The sequence below is a fragment of the Physeter macrocephalus genome, chromosome 14 (assembly GCF_002837175.3).
Source record: "Physeter macrocephalus isolate SW-GA chromosome 14, ASM283717v5, whole genome shotgun sequence".
NCBI classification, from domain to species: domain Eukaryota; kingdom Metazoa; phylum Chordata; class Mammalia; order Artiodactyla; family Physeteridae; genus Physeter; species Physeter macrocephalus.
The window spans coordinates 23,591,711-23,611,316 of NC_041227.1; the positions used below are offsets into that span (position 1 = coordinate 23,591,711).

Consider the following 19,606-nt stretch of genomic DNA (forward strand, 5'->3'; position numbering starts at 1 on the left):
AAAAAAACAAAAAAACCAAAAAGCACAAGAAAATTTACACTGAGTGAAAAAAGTCAATCTCAGAAGGCCACATACTTGACGACTCCACGTATACAACATTCTCAAAATGACAAATTTCTAAGGACAGAGAACAGATTAATTTTAGTGGTTTCCAGAGGCCAGGGATGTTGATGAGGAGGGTGGGTGTGACTACAAAAACCCAGCACAAGGGAGTCTCTGTGGTGATGGAATCCTTCTGTATCATGATTGCAGTGGTGACTACTCAAATCTACACAGGTGATAAAATGACATAGAACTATACATACACTTTATATCAAAGTCAGTTTCCGACTTGTGATACTGTGCTCTGGTTATGTAAGAAGTAACCATTGAGGGGAACTGACTGAAGGGTATGAGGGGCCTCTCTATACCATCTTTGCAACTTCCTGAGAACCTACAATTCTTTTAAAAGTCTTTTAAAAAGCTATCTCAGAAAAAAAGCATACTTCAAAATTATATATGTGTACAGATCCCAATTATAATTTAAAAAAACCAGAAAATCTACAAAACATACTGCATTTTGGGCTGCATTCATGGGAGGACACATTGCAAGGTGGTTAATGACATGGGGTTTAGAGTCAAACCAACATGACTTTGAAGCCTGACTCCGTCACTTACTGGCAGTGTGACTTAGGATGGGTCACTTCACCTCTCTGTGCTTCAGTTTCTTCACCTGGATATACTGAAAATGCCTATGTCTAAGGTTATTATGAGAAGTAAATAAAGTATTGAATGTAAGGCACTTAGCAGAGTACCCAGCATATAATAAATAGTAAATGTTAACCTAAACATTCTTCAGACTTTTCTGAATTTTCTAATCTTACATTGGGTATATGATACTTTTATAAGGAGAAAAAAAATAAATAAAGATTATTTTTAAAAAATTAAGACTGGAATAGAGTTACCATATAACCCAGCAATTCCACTCCTAGGTTTATACCCAAGAGAGTTGAAAACATATGTTCATACAAAAACTTGTACACAAATGTCCACAAAAGTATTAGTCACAAAAGCCAAAAAGTAGAAACAACCTAAATGTCTATCAACTGATAAAAGGATATTCAAAATGTGCTATATCCATACAACAGAATATTATTCAGTAATAAAAAGGAATAAAGTACTAATACATGTTACAACACAAACGAAAACATTATCTCAAAAGACCACGTACTATATGATTCCATTATTAAATGTCCAGAATAGGTAAATCCATAGAGTCAGAAAACGGATCAGTGGTTGCCTGGAGCTGGGAGTAGGGGTGTGTGACTACTAACAGGTATAAAGTTTCCGGGGTGATAAAAATGTCCTAGAATTAGTGTGGTGATGGCTGCGTAACATTATGAATAGATTAAAAACTATTAAAGTGTACCCTTTAAAAGGGTGAATTTTATGGTATATGAATTATGCCTCAATGGACAAAAAAAAAGGCTGTAGTCTTAAATCCCCATAGGTAGGTTTTTAGACCCTAGGTCTTCTCAGAGGAGTAAGGATGCTTCCTGTGTCTGGTCCCTTCATTATACGACCCTTGAGAGGTGGGCTTCCTCCCCTGGGCAAGCACCATAACGGTCCAGTAAGCTGGCCCCACCCAGGCAGAACAGACGGGGAAGCTTGGTCCATCACGGTCACGTGGTAGCTCAGAGCAGCCGAGGCCCACTCCTGTCCCTTTCTAGGCAGCACCAGTCAAGGCTCACGACTAGAGTCATTGTTGCCCGCCCACCCCGACGCCTGCCCCCCACCAGCCACCTACCTGCTCATTCTTATGCTGGGTCATGTGGGACTTGAGCTGGAAGTAGGTACTGAACTTGCTGGGGCAGAACTGACACAGGTAAGAGCTATCGATGAGGACCACCTGCTTGGCCTCCAGCTTGTCCCCCTCCTCCCCGCCTGCTGTGGGCAAGGCCTGGGGCTGCGGGGCGCTCGACAGGGTCTGGCCCAACCCTGTGGAGAAAGCCAGGGAGGGAAGTCACTGAGAAAGGCACAGGGAGAGCCAGGACAGAGCCACACCCCTCGGGAAGGGCTCCCAGGGCACCTCCTGCGGGCTCCCCTGCATTCACCCCACCACCTACCACGAGCTCGGGGTTGGATGCTGTACCCGAGGCCCTGCACCCACACTCAGCTGGTTTGCACGGACACAGCCATTCCAGGGGCCAACGTACTGAATACTTACATTCCAGAAGAGCTATGCCTCAAGTCTCCCCCCCGCAGGCCTTCCCCTTGGACACTTAGACCTCTCCGTGGTTGTTTTTTTTTTTGTTTTTTTTTTTTTTCCGGTACGCGGGCCTCTCACTGCTGTGGCCTCTCCCGTCGCGGAGCACAGGCTCCGGACGTGCAGGCACAGCGGCCATGGCTCATGGGCCCAGCTGCTCCGCGGCATGTGGGATCTTCCCGGACCGGGGCACGAACCCGCGTCCCCTGCATCGGCAGGCGGACTCGCAACCACTGCGCCACCAGGGAAGCCCAACTCCGTGGTTGTTAGCAACACTGACTGCCACCCCTAGCTGTACTCACGATGCCTCCCAGCTCCGTGTTCCAATTACAATCATTTGTTTAGTTGTCCTTCCCTCACTCTCCCTGAGGACGGGGGCCTCTGACCTCATGTCCTTAGGCCCAGTGGCCTGGCACACAGTAGGCCTCCATAAATGTTTGCTCAATGGTGGACCCTCTGGTGCCAGGCACTGTAAGAGTTCTGAAAGAAATGGTTTCTCCTCTAGAGCTCACAAGAACTCAGAGGGCACACATAGAATGGCTAAACAACGCAGTAGGGTAGTTCCCACTGGCAGGTCACGTAAAAGTGGGCATATGTTGCTTGCACGTTAGCCGCCCGTGGCTGGCGCTGCTATGCAGTACCCCCAGGGCTGCATAGGGAGGCTCCAGCCAGACAGCGCCCAATGGCCACTTCTACCCACCTGTGCTATCCTCATCCTCCTGCCTGCTGGGGTTCAGGGCCATGACCTGTACAGTCACAGAGTTGCGAGAAACGGTGCCACCGCTGCGTCCTGGAGGCCACACCTTGTGGGTCTGCATGTGTTTCTTGACATTAGACTTCTGGGCAAAGGCACGGCCACATGCAATGCACTGGAAGGGCTTCTCACCAGTGTGGCTGCAGACATAAGGCTTGTCAGCACCCGCGTGTCGGAACGGGACTGTGGCCTCAGCCCGGGAGCTCACAGCCACCAGGAAGGCCCAGGCAGAGCGTCCAGATGCTGCTGGCCACCATCCTGACACCATGAGGACAAGCCCTCTTGCTGAGGCAGGCAGACCAGAGACAGACAGACCCTGGGCTCTTGGTGACATTACTGAGCTGCTGAATCAACCAGCCCTGGAGCTGACCTTCTCTGTGGCCATCTCACATTGTGAGATAAAATATTTCCTAATTGTTTAAATAGGGATTTCTGGTTTTTGAAGGAGGAGACATCCTAGCTGTCACAGCACAGCACTCGTACCATTATTTAACATTTTCCTTCAAATCAACGTACTTTTTAAAAACTTAATAATTTAAAATGAAGTTTCCTGTTGTTATTATATATGGAAAACCACTTATAAACACAAAGTAACCAAAAAATGCAATTATTTATAAAACAATATTATTAAGATCTATAGGTGCACCATCCAGTAAGGTAGACACAAACCACATGGAACTATTTAAACTTATTAAAATAAAATAAAGTTAAAAACTCAGTTTCTCAGTCATACTAGCCACATTTCAAGTACTCAGTAGCCATATGCTTACTGGCTACCCTATGGACAGAGGCTTTTGGGGCCTTTCCTTCTTTGCAGAAAGTTCTATTGACACACACTACTGTAGACCAGTGGTTTTCAACAGAGATTGACTTTGCTCTCCCGGGGACATGTGGCAATGTTTGGAGACATTTTTGGTTGTCACAGCTGAGGAGTGAGGGGTGCCACTGGCATCTAATGGTTAGAGGTCAGGGATGCTGCTAAACATCCTACCAAGCCCCAGGCAGCCCCCAGAGAAAAGCATGATGTGACCTAAAAAAACATCTCAATAGGCTGGTAGACCCTGGTCTAGAGAGAGGCTGCTGCATGCCGTGGTTGGAATCTCAGGCTCTCTCTCTCTCTCTCATAAAAGATGAGCAAGTACATGAGAGGCATTAAAAGACAGACTACACCAAACTGAGGCTTTCTCCTTTACCTGAAAGAAATTGAAAAGATAATTTTCTCACTATGTCTTTCAAGTCTTTTCAACACCAATATCCATAAACCACCTAAAATCATCTCATGTCCCAATGTGCCACTCTGTGAGAAACACTGAACAAGTCCACCCCTCCAATTCACAATGGAAAACCTGAGGCCCAGAGGGGCTCCTTGCAGGTTTTTGGGACATGGGGTGTCAAGGTTAGTGACCACAGAGCTTGTAGAGGCATAGTCACACAGCATGGCTGTCCTCGAGGTCAGCCCTTTCTGCAAAAGTGAGACTGAGGCACACCTCCCACCCACAAAGCCCCTGTCCATTCAAGTAAATTCCTCCCCCACCTGAGCCCACTTGGACCTTCCCCATCACAGTAGGCAGGCCCCACAGACCGTTCCCACTGCTCCTGAGAAAGAAAAGGGAAAAATCATCCTGAGCTGGACTGAAGGTCTGAGAACCGTGACAGACCAGATGGGGTCTTGGTCACCACCCAGACGAAGGGGCTGAGAAAGGAGCATCGCTTCCACGTGAATCCCTCACCCTACCTCCCCCCAGGAGCCGCCTGCCACACCATGCCTGGGTACCTTCGGATGTGCTGCTGCAGGTCGAAGTTTTTGGTGAATGACTTGTCACAATACGAGCACTTGAGTTTCTGAGCCTTTGGCTTCCCTGCAGCTGACAAAAAAAAAAAAGACAAAGAGGGAAGAAGGGGATGGTGAGCCTGTGGACACAACTGAAGGCACCAAGGGCAGCTTCCAGCCACTCTACCCACTGGACTTGGGGCCAGACAGCTCAGACCCCGGGAGGTCTACACCCATGGACAGGCAGGGGAAGAAGCACAGGTGAGTCTCTCACAGTGCCTGGGGGAGAAAAGCCCAGGACACGCTCTGGCTGGGAGAGTAGAGCAAACCCCTCAAAGGCTCCCTTCTGCCCTAGGATAAAATTCAACCTCTCTGCTGTGGCCTATGGGGCTCTGCATCCTCTACTTCCTTCCAACCTCATCATTCTTACCATCCAGCTGCAGTGGACTCCTTGCTAACCTTGAAAGACTTTAAACATGGCCCCACCTCAGGGCCTTTGCACCTGCTGTTCCCCCTTCCCTAAAATGCTTGTCCCTCAGATAGTCACAAGACTGTTTCCTTCTCATCCCCAGACAGACAGGCAGCATCATTTTCCAGCCTCTCCCCAGTATTCTCATAGTACTCTGTTAATCTCCTTCCTAGGGTGACCCATAAATATTTATTTATTCCCTGTCTCTCCCATTAAACTGTGAATAATTAAGGGTAAGGAAATCATGACCCAAGATGCTAGATTTCCAGTTTGTTTGTTTGTTTTAACATTTATTTATTTTATTTATTTACCTGGCTGCACCAGGTCTTAGGTGTGGCATGCGGGATCTTCTTTGTGGCAATTGGGATCTTTAGGTGCGGCATGTGAACTCGTAGTTGTGACATGTGGGGTCTAGTTGCCTGACCAGGGATTGAACCCAGTCCCCCTGCATTGGGAGTGTGGAGTCTTAGCCACGGGACCACCAGGGAAGTCCCTAGATTTCCAGTTTTTTTTTGTTGTTGTTGTTGTTTTTTTTTTTTTTTTTTTTTGTGGTATGCGGGCCTCCCTCTGTTGTGGCCTCTTCCGTTGCGGAGCACAGGCTCCGGACACGCAGGCCCAGCGGCCACGGCTCACGGGCCCAGCCGCTCCGCGGCATGTGGGATCCTCCCAGACCGGGGCGCGAACCCGGTTCCCCTGCATCGGCAGGCGGACGCGCAACCACTGCGCCACCAGGGAAGCCCCATAGATTTCCAGTTTTTGACACCAAGCCTAGCACACAGATCCTCAACACGTTTGTGAAAGGAAGGAAGGTTGACTGAAACCCCCTGAAAAATTCTGAATTCCTCTGCCTTTCCCCACTACCACCACTTTTTGACACTGCCCCTAACCCCATGCTTACCATCTCTGAAAGGGTGGCAGACATCACTGCTTGCCTGCCTATTAACCACTTACCCCTTCTTCTTTCTTCATAAATCCCCTACATAATGGGAACATCAATGTTCCTGGCAAAAGAGACATTTCCCAGCTTCCTTTGCAACTAGATATGGTCAAGTGACTAAGTGTTGACCAATGAGATGTAAGCAAAAGCATCATGCAGAACCTCTGGGAGCTGGGAGATGCCTCTTTTATCCTTCTTACTTCCTGGAATATGAAATTGATGCCTGGATCTCCAGCAGCCATTTTACATGATGAGGCACCCTGAGAACAAAAGCCATGTTCTAGGGATGGCAGAGCAGAAAGATAGAAGAAATGTGGGTGCCTGGGAATTATATAGGCACACGATCTCCAGATTGCCTGCCTCTGGACTTAGTTTGCACAGAACAACAAAGTTCTATCATTCTGAAGTCACTCTTATTTTGGATTTTCCATTACATGCAACCAAACTTAATCCTAACTATCACAAAAGGGAAGACTGGCCCATGCGGAGGAAAGATGCCATTGGCAGGCTGTGGGCCCACCTTCTGGGAGTCCACTGGAACCTTTGGTCCGTCGGGTCTTCAGCGATGGTGGGGAGTCAAAGGTGGCCACTGCGCCCCTCGTGGCGCTGGTCATGGGGGCAGCAGGGTTTGGTCCTTTCGGTTTGAATCCTTGTTTGCCGGGGCTGTACACCTGGGGGGTGGGGTATACTGGAGCCTCCACACACTGGTTTGGCACCTATAAGGACAGCACAGTCAGGGAGAGTGCCCTGGGAAGGGAGCGGAAGACCTGCCCCAGCCAGTGGGACCCTCACTGTGTCCCTGGCTGATCTTAGCCACCCCCAATCTACATTACCATCCTAACTCCTCCACCTTGCTCAGTCACCCCAGTCACTCCCAAGACCCCTTAGAACTTCATGATGCCAGCAGGCTAGAAGAAGCTTTGGAACCAGGCTGCCTGGGTTCAAATCTTGACTCTGCCACTTATCATTTAACTGACCTTGGGCAAATCTTTTCAACTTCTGTCTCAGTTTCCACATCTGTAAAATGGGGCTAATCATAGCACCCCTCTCGTGGGGTTATGAGGATTAAACGAGTTAACAAGTAAAGACCTTAAAACAGTGCCTGGCATATAGTAAGTACCCAATCAACATTAGCTGTTGTGATTGCCATTATTAGTAGTAGTAGTAGTTTGCTTGCACAGGAGAACTAGGAAGTCAGAAGGGTCTATGCCCTCACCAGCAACTCCACTTCTTAACCGACTTCACCTGATGCCATACCAGCACGCATCCCTCAGCCAAGGATTGACACTGAAGCCACAAGAAAATTACCAAATGAATTCTGAGCCACCCAAACTCAGTGACCACTAAGCTTACATCATGACACTGGGGTGTGAAGAATTCATTTACTCATTCATCTGTTCATCATTCATTGGTCTCCCTGGGCTAGCCTATCCAAAATTCCACTTCCTATCCTTCTCTGCTTTTTCTCCTTAGACATATCATTATCTAATAAATTGTACATTTTACTTACTTATCTTGTCTATTATCTGCCTAGTTTCGTGAAGGCAGGGACTTCTGCTTTGCTTTTGTTTCTTCCTCTATTCCCAGGCCTAGAGCAATGCTTGGCACAGGGTGGGGACTCAATAAGTATTTGTTGAATGAATGAATTCATTTACGTAGGTATTGGGCATCTAATATGGCACCAGTAGGTGCTTCTGCCGGGTCTTGTCTGTCGGGCCTTGGAACCATTCCTACACCTGCCCATGCTCTCCCCTGAAATGTAGAGGTGGGAAGCTGGGAACCACATTCCCAAGCATCCTTGCCAGCACAGTTCTGAACACAGATTAAGTTCTGCCCGTGAGAAGCATCTGCATGAGATTTGGAAGGCAGAAGGGAGGTAGAAACCATTCTCCTCCGGCAGCTGTGCTGGGAGATAGGTGGGTTTGCAGTCATGAGTTTCGGAGTGGCTGGCTGAACCCTACGTTCCCCTCCTGACCACCAGCCCCAAGGACAGCAGGGCAGCTGGAACCTCAGCAACAGAATCCTACACTTTCCTCACCTCTGGGTACAGCAGCAGTGTCCTGGTTCTAAGGGCCAAGGAACACCAGCGACTCTGAAAATGAGTGGTGCTCAACAACCCTGACTTTTGCTCCTCCAGCCCTTCCATCAGCTTTGTAAGCACCTAATTTCCTGTATTAAATCCCTTTGCCCGAAATACCTAGAGTGGTTTCAGTTTTCCTGACCATTTTGGAACTCAATAAATATTTGTCACAGTGAGTGAATTCACTCATCGTTCAAGTCATTACTGAGCAATTACATGACCGCCACTGGGTTAGTTCTCATTATCCTCACAGCAAGGGGAGTTCCCATTCTAGAGGAAAGGAAACTGAGGTCAGAGGACACTATTTCAGATACCTACTGTAGGTGTACCACAGGCCAGGCACTCTGCCAGGTGCTAAGGATGCAAAATCAAAGATGACTCACGCTCTGTCCTCAAAGAGCACCCTCGTCTACATGGAAAATAAACAATGGCAGCTACCCCTATGCTGGCCCCCTCTGCCTATGAGACCACCACCATCCTCTCAGCATCTCACTGAATTTTTTTTTTTTTTTTTTTTTAAATTGAACAAGGTCCTTTTGCGCTATTCTCCCAGGCTAGGGAAAATCCCCCTGCAGGCTCTTATAACATCACATGGCTGGTGGAGGAATTTTCCCACTGGTCTAGTTCTCTTTCCATATAGATGCTACCTTACTTGGAATGTCTATATGGCTGGATTCTAGGGTGAGTCTGAGATAATATGACCTCAAGTGCAGGCAGGCTCTTTCTATCATAACCATGCCCCCCAGCACTGGCGTCTGGCATGGTTCTGAACTCTTAGTGCCTTGAGAGTAGACTGCTTGTAGCTCAGAGCTCTTTAGCCGGGAATTAATATGGTACATATGGAACAGGCACACCTCGAAGATATTGTGGGTTCAGTTACAGACCACTGCAATAAAGTGAATATCACAATAAAGCAAGTCACACAAAAATTTTTATTTCCCAGTGCATATAAAAGTTATGCTTACACCATCCTGTAGCCTGTTAAGTATGCAACAGCATTATAACTAAAAAAAAAAAAAAAAAAAAGTATATACCTTAATTTTAAAAACTTTTTTATTTAATTTCTAAAAAATGCTAACCATCACCCGTGCCTTCAGCGAGTCATAGTAATAACATCAAAGATCACAGATCACCATGACAAATATAATAATAACGAAAAAGTTTGAAATATTGCAAAGATTACCAAAATGTGACAGAGACATGGATTGAGCAAATGCTGTTGGAAAAATGGCGCTGATAGACTTGCTTGACACAGGGTTGCCACAGACCTTCAATTTGTAAAAAAAAGCACAGTATCTACAAAGTGCAATAAAACAAGGTATGCCTGTACATTGACTGAATGGCCTCAATTCTTTCCCTGTTCTAGTACCCAGGCCCTTTACAGTGTGACCTGCAGCTTTTCCCATCAAGAGGTGGCACCTATTTCCCTACTTCTTAAATCTAAGCTGGCCTTGTGACCTGCTTTGACCAACAGAAGTGACACTGTATCACCTACAAGCCTAAGCCTTAAGAAGTCTTGAGCATTTCTGCTTGCATTACTGCACATCCACCACTGTAGTGAGAACATGCCTGGCTAAACTGCTGGAGAATGAAAGATGCATGCAGTAGAGCCGGGTCACCCCACCAGACTTATTCCACACCAGGCCATTCTAGAGCAGCAGACGCCTGCCAACCTCCAAACATGTAGGAGAACCCAGCCAAGATCAGCAGTTGCCAAGCTGACCACCACAGACGTGAGAAAAATAAACACTTTTTCCTATATACCACTGAGGTTTGGTGGATATTTCTTACACAGCTATAGCTAACCAATATACCTAGCTTGTTAAAAAATATGAGACACTCACATACATAATTTTTTGGAATCCTTTCCCCAAAAGGCAGGTATTCTCTTGACTGTCCTGAGCACTCCCTGAGGGCAGCTTGTATTTCTGCTACAACCTCTACTTCATTCCAGTTTCTCGTGGTTTGCATTTTACATTTACACGTGTAACGGCTCGATCTGGTTTTGCCCTCCACGGTATCTCTATCAGTGTCTGGCACACAGCTGGTGTTCAGAAAAGGTTCAGGTTACCCATGATGACCATGAACAGTTTCTCCCCCTTCACCCCAAGCCCCAGTGTCTGCTCACCTCCAGGGGTGGGTAGGGCTGCATTCCCAATGCCTGGATCTCCACCGTTCCACTCCCAGTCAGGGGTGCTGTGGCACTATACACCTCCACCACGCCATTCCCGCCAGGGTTGGGACGCCCGGGGGGACCCAGGCTCTGGGATGGGGGTGGTGGAGGCTGGGGGGGTGGAGGTGGAGGCAGTGGTGGAGGGGGTGGAGGAGGAGGTGGAGGCTGGGTGAGGTAGCTCGGCGCGGAATGCATGTTCAGGCTACTCTGAAATCAGAAGAGAAAATTAAAGTGTCACAGCCTCTTGATACCAGCTGTCTGATTTATCAGTGGGGAAGGACATTTGCCTTAGCCAGCCATGCGGAAAGAAGCTGCCACTCATAGGCAGCTCAGAGGACGGGGCTGAGATGGGGCATGGAAACAAAGTCATGGGAGAATTCGAGGAGCCATCAGTCTGGCGTTGCTATCCTTTTTCTCCATGACAGTCAGTAAAAATGGCCCAGCTTGTGCAGAAATGAGCTCACAGAGCAGGCCTAATGTTGTTGTCTTTAAAAGGGCTTGCTTGTAGGACCGACTCTGAACTGGCATCTGAGAACATGCCTTGTAGAAGGCTTCCTATGTTGATAAGGCTATTTGCCCACCTGGGCACTGACCCTACAACAACCCACCTAGACTGTTCACACAAACAATGTGATTTACGGTGAACCCCTCCTTCCCACGTGGGGGTCTGGAATTTTGGTTTGTGGCTGGGTGCCTACGTGACCGATCCCCATAAAAGCCCTGGCCTTAGAGTCGTAGGTGTGTTTCCCTGGCAGAAACACTGTGCACGTGTTGCTGCTCTTTTCTGCTGAAGGAAGATGCGTGCTGTATGCAGTCCCGCCACTTCCCTGAGAGAGAACACTTCGGAGACTTGGAAGAACATCAGTTTTCTCCAGACTTCAGCTGCTGGGTCTTTTTCCCTTGCTGATCCTGCTGTGTATCCTTTACCTAATAAACCACAGCCATGAGCACAACCGTCCTGAGTTCTGGGAGTCTTTCTAGAGAGTCACCAAATGTGCTGGTGGCATGGATCCCCGAGACACAGCCAATGACTTCTAGAAATTGATTCTACAAAAATAATCAAGCCGGTGGGCAAAGAAAACCATACGTGGATGGTATTCCAGTAGTTTTTATAACAGCAAAAAATGGCAACGACCTAAATGTCCTTCCATGGAAGCCTGGCTAAACAGAGGATGGTCCATCCACATGAAATGGAACAGAACCCTTTGTGGTTGTTAAAGTGATGGTGCTGATCAATATTTCATTAAAGGGTGTCTCTCTTAATTGCTATTCCTTGGGTTCCATAGTCACATATGTCTAGAGAAAAATTTGGGGTGACAAAATCAAAAGTATTTCTTTACTGCAGGAAGAACCCAGGGACAGAGCAAGGGAAGAGGCAGAATGCCTCCCTCACAGCCTGGTTTGACCAGGGATCCTTTTTCTATTGGAAAATCCCAAGGAGCCACTGTTCTAAGGAACACTTTGGGAATACTGATGTAGGGTTGTAGGCACAGACAGAGAATGATGTTATACAAAAGGCAAAGTAAGAAAAGCAAGTTCCAGAACAGTGCATATAGCCCGACCCATTTATATAGATGTGTGTATATACAGAGATATGTATTTTTTTTAATTTAATTTTTATTTTTGGCCTCGTTTGGGTCTTTCATTGCTGCGCGCAGGCTTTCTCCAGTTGCGGCAAGTGGGGGCCGCTCTTCATTGCAGTGCGCAGGCTTCTCATTGCGGTGGCTTCTCGTTGTGGAGCACGGGCTCTAGGTGCGTGGGCTCAGTAGTTGTGGCACATGGGCTTAGTTGCTCCACAGCATGTGGAATCTTCCCGGACCAGGGCTCGAACCCGTGTTCCCTGCATTGGCTAGGTGGATTCTTAACCACTGAGCCACCAGGGAAGCCCAGAAATAGCTTTTTTTTTTTTTTTTTCTGGCTGCGTTGGGTCTTTGTTGCTGCGCGCAGGCTTTCTCTAGTTGTGGTGAGCAAGGGCTACTCTTCATTGTGGTGCGCGGGTTTCTCATTGCAGTGGCTTCTCTTGTTGCGGAGCACGGGCTCTAGGCGCGTGGGCTTCAGTAGTTGTGGCACACGGGCTCAGTAGTTGTGGCTCGCAGGCTCTAGAGAGCAGGCTCAGTAGCTGTGGCGCACGGGCTTAGTTGCTCCACGGCATGTGGGATCTTCCCGGACCAGGGCTCGAACCCATGTCCCCTGCATTTTCAGGCGGATTCTTAACCCCTGCACTACCAGGGAAGTCCCAGAAATAGCTTTTTAAATAAATATATTTAAAACATACACATCTGAGTCTTTTCTTTTAAATATTTATTTATTTGGTTGCACCGTCTTAGTTGTGGCGGGTGGGCTCCTTAGTTGCAGCAGGCAGGTTTATTAGTTGCAGCTCGAGGGCTTCTTAGTTGCAGGTTGCCAGCTCCTTAGTTGCAGCATATGAGCTCCCTAGCTGTGGCATGCAAACTCTTTTATTTATTTGTTGGTTTGTTTATTCTTGGCTGCATTGGGTCTTCACTGCTGCACGCGAGCTTTCTCTAGTTGCAGCGAGTGGGGGCCACTCTTCATTGTGGTGCACAGGCTTCTCATTGCGGTGGCTTCTCTTGTTGCAGAGCACTGGCTCTAAGGCGCGTGGGATTCAGGAGTTGTGGTGCACAGGCTTAGTTGCTCTGAGGCATGTGGGATCTTCCCAGACCAGGGCTCATACCCACGTCCCCTGCATTGGCAGGCGGATTCTTAACCACTGCGCCACCAGGGAAGCCTGACATGCAAACTCTTAGTTGCAGCATGCATATGGGATCTAGTTCCCTGACCAGGAATCGAACCTGGGCCCCCTACGTTGGGAGTGTGGAGTCTTATCCACTGGAACGCCAGTGAAGTCCCTCTATGTGCATTCGAAGGTCAGGAAAGCCAGACACCAAAATTTTGGCAGTGTTTTCTTTGGGTAGAGAGTAAGGGTGATTGACTGATTGATTGATTTCCCAAATTTTTCCTTTTTTTTTTTTTTTTTTTTGGCAGCACCATCTGGCTTGTGGGACTTTAGTTCCCCAACTAGGGATTGAACCCGGGCCCTCGGCAGTAAAAACGTGGAGTCCTAACCACTGGACCGCCAAGGAATTCCCTGATTTCCAATTTTTATTCTGTAAAGTTTCAAACCTACGGAAAGGTTGCAAAAAGAATAAAATGAACAGTCTTTATACTTCATCTAATTCACCAGTTGCTACCATTTTGCCACATCTGCAATGTCTGTGTGTGTGTGTACACACACATACACACATTTGTGCTTTGTCAAGCCACTTGAAAGTTAGTTACAGACATCACGACACTTTATTACTTAAAACTGTACTCAGATGCATCTCCTAAGAACAAGGACATTCTCCTATATAACCACAATTCAATGATCGTACACGGGAAATTGAATATTGATATAATACTATTATCTAAAATATTCAGATTCCGGGACTTCCCTGGTGGTGCAGTGGTTAAGACTCCGTGCTCCCAGTGCAGGATGCCTGGGTTCAATCCCTGGTCAGGGAACTAGATCCCACATGCATGCCACAACTAAGAGTTCACATGCCACAAGTAAGGAGCCCTCCTGCCACAACTTAGGAGCCCATGGGCTGCAACTAAGGAGCTGGCGAGGCTCAACTAAGGAGCCCACCTGCCACAACTAAAGACCCAGCACAACCAAATAAATAAATATTTTTTTAAATAAATAAAATAAAATATTCAGATTCCTCCAAATTCTAATCTCCCCAAGTGTCCCAATAAGGCCTTTACCACTTCCCCCATGCCCCACCCAATACAGGATCCAGCCAAGAATTGTAAATTCAGTCAGTTGCCATGTCTCTCTACTTTCCAGGTTAAGAATAATTTTAAAAAAAAATTTTTTTTTTTTACCTTTCTACTGTGTACTTTCTAGTGTTTTTCTAATGCACAAGGAACACTTCTGTTAAGAATAAAAATAGGAGTCAAAACAACTGGACTGTGGCTATGAAACCCCAAAGTCATGTTCTGGGTCCCAGCTGAATGCGGCAGCTTCCCCAACCACAGCAGGGCTGGCCAAGGGGAAGCTGACAGTCCTCCTTAGCTTGAGGGAGAGCTGGGGCCAAGCCCCCTTCTCTCTACAAGATTCTGAATCTGCAGGAGTCAACATGCAGGCCTAGAATCAAGATCCCGTGAGAAACCGGCCACCTCCTTACCTGCACAGGCGGGGGGCCCTGGGGCATGGGCTGGTCCAGGGACGTGAAGGCCGACATGGCAGACATGAGCACGTCATCGCTTACCAAGATGTTCCCCTGCACCAGGGTCTGGATCAGTGGGGATGGGGGCACGGTAATGTACGTGGAGATCTGGACAGTGAGAGAGAGAGAGAGAGAGAGAGAGGGAGGGAGAGAGAGAGAGAGAGACAGAGAGAGGCGGGAAGGGAGAGGAAGGGAGAGAAAGAACATGTCTGAGGCTGTGGAAGGAAGCAGATGGCACGATGCAAAAGATCTGGGTTCTGGAGTCCCACAGACCTGGATTGTATTTCCACTTCTGCTACCACTCCCTGCCATGTGACCCTGGGAGAGTCACTCCACCTCTCTCAACCTCCATTTCCTCGTCTATCAAACGAGGAGAATAAGTCACACCTCCATGTAAGGCGTATACCCTGTGACCCAGCAACAATCCTTCTGGGCCTCTATCCTAGAGAAACACTCACACCTGTCCACAGGGAGTCCACAGAAAAAGAGTACTCTGCACAGCCTTGTTTCTAATAGTGAAAAACTAACCTTGATGTTCATCAATAGGAGAATAGATCAAAAAATACAATATAGTCACGGATAGAATACTATAGAGAGCAAGTAAGAGGTATTGCATGGAAAATCAAATTATATAATAACATGTACATTATATATTCTCATCTTTAAAAATCTAAAACAATACTACTATGTAATTCCTGTGTGTACTTAAGTAAGTATGTGAAAGTATAATAATATGCTCTCAGGTTAACAGAAAGGATGAAAGGCAGACCTTACAAGAGGGTGTCAAAACATGCAGTGACTATTCCTGTCAGCAGATGTAAAGCGTCTTTTGTTTTGTTTATTTGTTGCCTTTCTTTCCTGGCATCTTCCTAAGTCGTCTGTCTGGAGGACCCCTGGGGACAGCAGCAACTGGGCCCCTGAACCCAGAGTCCCTGCTCAAACAGGATGTCCTTGCCCTCAACCAAACAAGGACAACCCAGGCCGTTTAGGGACACACCCCATGTCACGGCCAGGAAAGGCAGTGACATGTATTTTTACAACGTCACATGCATTAGGCTGAGACAGAAAATAGGAAATCATTTTCACACCCATCCAACTCGCTTAGGCAGAGGGACTCATGTCTGCCCATTACCAACCGATTGTGTTCTAAAGTTCTTTCCTTGCCCAGGACTGGAAGAATTTCCCTCTCTCCTACTGAAAAAAAAAAAAAAAAAAAAGCGAGTGCGGGGAGAGGGAACATTTTCTACTAACAAAACTCATAATCAAGGAGCGAGAAAACAACTGTTCTGTGTTAGAAGATGTCGATGGTAACTTGAAAAATTTAAATGTACTTGTCCTACGGATCTGGAGGTGAACACTTTTATCTTGATGGCAGGAATTATGTCTCTACAATGGGTGAAGATAATGTTTTAGAGGAATAAGGAGACAAGAGGAAGCCAGAGGGAAACCTGACCCTGTGACCTGGCATCCTGGGACATGCCCAGCCCCCTTTACGAGGAGTCGTTAATCCCTCTGAGCTCCCACCCAGGGTGTCTTTGCTCCAGAACTGTGTTCCTGACTGCGAACTCTGCAAGCTTCTCCAGATACCCCCAGCCTGCCCTGTGACCTTCAGACTTGTATATCTGTCTGCAACTTCACTGCCTCCACTTAAAGGTCCAATGGGCATCTCAAATTCAACATGATCAGCTGAACTCCTGACATCCCCCCACAAACCTTCTCCTTGTTGTTTTCCCCACTTCGGTTAATGGCAACTCCAACTCTGGTCATCCTTGACTCCTCTTAATCTCACACCCTACATCCAATCCATCCACAAGCTCTGTCAGCTCCACCTTCAAAATATTTCAAAAATCTCACCCCTTTTCTCCACCTCCACTGCTACTATCCTGGTCAAGCCACCACCACCCATTGCCTGGATTTGTACAGTAGCGCCCTAATCAGTCTCCTGGATTTCTCTCTTGACTCCCATCAAAACCTACTGTCGGGCTTCCCTGGTGGCACAGTGGTTAAGAATCTGCCTGCCAATGCAGGGGACACAGGTTCGAGCCCTGGTCTGGGAAGATCCCACATGCTGCGGAGCAACTAAGCCCGTGCGCCACAACTACTGAGCCTGTGCTCTAGAGTCCGTGCTCTGCAACAAGAGAAGCCACCACGACGGGAAGCCCGCGCACCACAACGGAGAGTAGCTCCAGCTCACTGCAACTAGAGAAAGCCTGCGTGCAGCAATGAAGACCCAACGCAGCCAAAAATAAATAAATTAAAATAAATAAATTTTAAAAAAAATCTACTGTCTACAGCAGCTACAGTGACCTAGTTAAAGTGTAAATCAGACTATATCCCTCTTCTGCTCAAAACCCTCCAATGGCTCCCATCTCATACAGAGTAAAAGCCCACAGGCCAACACGATTTACCAGGATCCCCCTACTGCCTCTCTGACTTTATCACCTCTCACCCTCCTCACTCACTCACTCAGCTCTAGCCACTCTCACCTCCTTGCTGTTCCTGGAATAAAGCCAGCACGCTTCCGCCTCAGGGCCTTTGCACTTGCTGATCCGGCCCCCTGGAATACTCTTCCCCAAAGCAGCTTCATGACTATTCCTCACCTCCCTAGGTCTCTGCACAAATGTCACCTCTTCACAGAGCTCATCCCAGAGCACCACATACAAAAGGGCAAAACCTCCCATCCCTGGCTTGACATCCCCTATCTCTCTGCACTTATCATGGGAAAAATACATCTCTACACATCTGTTTGGGTACTATCTATCTCACTCAATGCCATGAAGGCAGTGACCTGGTCTGTTTGTCCACCCCTGTACCCCCAGTGCCCACACAGTGCCTGACACACAGTGGGTGCTCAAAAAAGACTTGACTAGATAAATGAACAAACGAATGGATAAATACCTGGCGATTGGCAGGAGGCGGGGCCTGCTGGACTGCTGTGGGCTGAGCCTGTGCTCTAGAGTCCGTGCTCTGCAACAAGAGAAGCCACCACGACGGGAAGCCCGCGCACCACAACGGAGAGTAGCTCCAGCTCACTGCAACTAGAGAAAGCCTGCGTGCAGCAATGAAGACCCAACGCAGCCAAAAATAAATAAATTAAAATAAATAAATTTAAAAAAAAATCTACTGTCTACAGCAGCTACAGTGACCTAGTTAAAGTGTAAATCAGACTATATCCCTCTTCTGCTCAAAACCCTCCAATGGCTCCCATCTCATACAGAGTAAAAGCCCACAGGCCAACACGATTTACCAGGATCCCCCTACTGCCTCTCTGACTTTATCACCTCTCACCCTCCTCACTCACTCACTCAGCTCTAGCCACTCTCACCTCCTTGCTGTTCCTGGAATAAAGCCAGCACGCTTCCGCCTCAGGGCCTTTGCACTTGCTGATCCGGCCCCCTGGAATACTCTTCCCCAAAGCAGCTTCATGACTATTCCTCACCTCCCTAGGTCTCTGCACAAATGTCACCTCTTCACAGAGCTCATCCCAGAGCACCACATACAAAAGGGCAAAACCTCCCATCCCTGTCTTGACATCCCCTATCTCTCTGCACTTATCATGGGAAAAATACATCTTTACACATCTGTTTGGGTACTATCTATCTCACTCAATGCCATGAAGGCAGTGACCTGGTCTGTTTGTCCACCCCTGTACCCCCAGTGCCCACACAGTGCCTGACACACAGTGGGTGCTCAAAAAAGACTTGACTAGATAAATGAACAAACGAATGGATAAATACCTGGCGATTGGCAGGAGGCGGGGCCTGCTGGACTGCTGTGGGCGCTGCCGAAGGTGTGTAGATGCTGTTGGTAGCCAGTGAGACTGTGGCCAGGGGTGGGGCACTCCCCTGGCACTGTTCCCGCTTGTGGGTCATGAATGCCGGCAGGGAGTTGAACTGCTTCTTACACTTCCCGCAGAGAAAGACATCCTCATCATCTAGAGGTCATGCCCACAGAGCAGCAGAGGGAGGGAAATAATGAAAAAAAACAAGAAAAAAGGAGGGGGCAACACAGTGAGAAACGGGAGGCCCGGGGCTGGACCATGAGAAAGGCAAACTAACGGCATTCCATGACTCAACGCGCGAGGGTCACACATCAACTCTGTGCTTCCTACGAGCTTTCAAACCACACTGGCACCTGCAGGAATATCCAGCCAGGTTCACCCAGGAATCAAAAAATTAGAAATCAGGAAATTGTAAGGTGGGTTCGCTTCAAAGTTGAGACATTCAGAATCTTTATCCTGCCTGAATTTATTCACCAGCCCCCAAATGGGCTGCATGATCACACTCCTCAGTGCCCTTGCATCCCCTGTCCTTCCTGCCAAGCTGCTTCTCTCAGAACAACGCATTCTGCAAGGCTCAGCTCAGATGTCACCTCCTCCAGGAAGCCCTCCTCAAGCAGTGTTCACAGTTCCTTCCTCTGGGCAAGCCTCTCTTATCACATTTTTCCCATCACCACCATATTTCCTAAGGGAAGTAAATATCTCTTATTTATCACCATAACTACAATATTTTCTGGGCACACAGGAGGTCTTCAGTGGATGTCTGCTGAATGCATGAAAAACTAAATCAATGATTAGCTACAGTTAACACCATCCATTATTGAAGGCCCACCACAGGCCATGCACTATGCCAAGCTCTTGATATGATGTGGAAGAAATGTCTAATTGTCATTCAATATTCACTCTTCCTTCTTAAAAAGTAATACAAATTTTAGTGAGAAACATGGCCATCTAGTTAAAGACCATATTTCCCAGACTTTTTTGCAGCTAGGCATGTCATGTGACTGAATTCTGACCAATAGGAGAAGAGGAGAAGTATACTGTCTATACAACTTCCTACTAAAAGGAAGGGGTGGGCTTCCCTGGTGGCGCAGTGGTTGAGAATCCGCCTGCCGATGCAGGGGACACGGGTTTGTGCCCCGGTCCGGGAAGATCCCACATGCCGCGGAG

The 19,606-nt window shown here is 47.7% G+C and overlaps 1 protein-coding gene across 8 annotated transcripts in view; it reads right to left on the reverse strand.

Moving 5' to 3' along the window:
• The window catches only part of ZNF341 (zinc finger protein 341), a 43,841-nt gene that overhangs the window by 17,592 nt on the left and 6,643 nt on the right, over nt 1-19,606 (reverse strand). For 3 of the 8 annotated variants that reach the window (XM_024128645.2, XM_028499457.1, XM_028499460.2), the window contains 7 exons: nt 18,396-18,592; nt 14,617-14,766; nt 10,385-10,636; nt 6,697-6,892; nt 4,774-4,864; nt 2,946-3,139; nt 1,787-1,977 (listed from right to left, as the gene is read on the reverse strand). In XM_024128645.2, the coding sequence (XP_023984413.2) occupies nt 1,787-1,977; nt 2,946-3,139; nt 4,774-4,864; nt 6,697-6,892; nt 10,385-10,636; nt 14,617-14,766; nt 18,396-18,592 (1,271 nt within the window). Of the gene's footprint in view, nt 1-1,786; nt 1,978-2,945; nt 3,140-4,773; nt 4,865-6,696; nt 6,893-10,384; nt 10,637-14,616; nt 14,767-17,556; nt 17,600-18,395; nt 18,593-19,606 lie in introns of those variants that run through there. The other 5 variants (XM_028499456.1, XM_028499461.1, XM_028499459.1 and 2 more) reach the window with 5 other exon arrangements.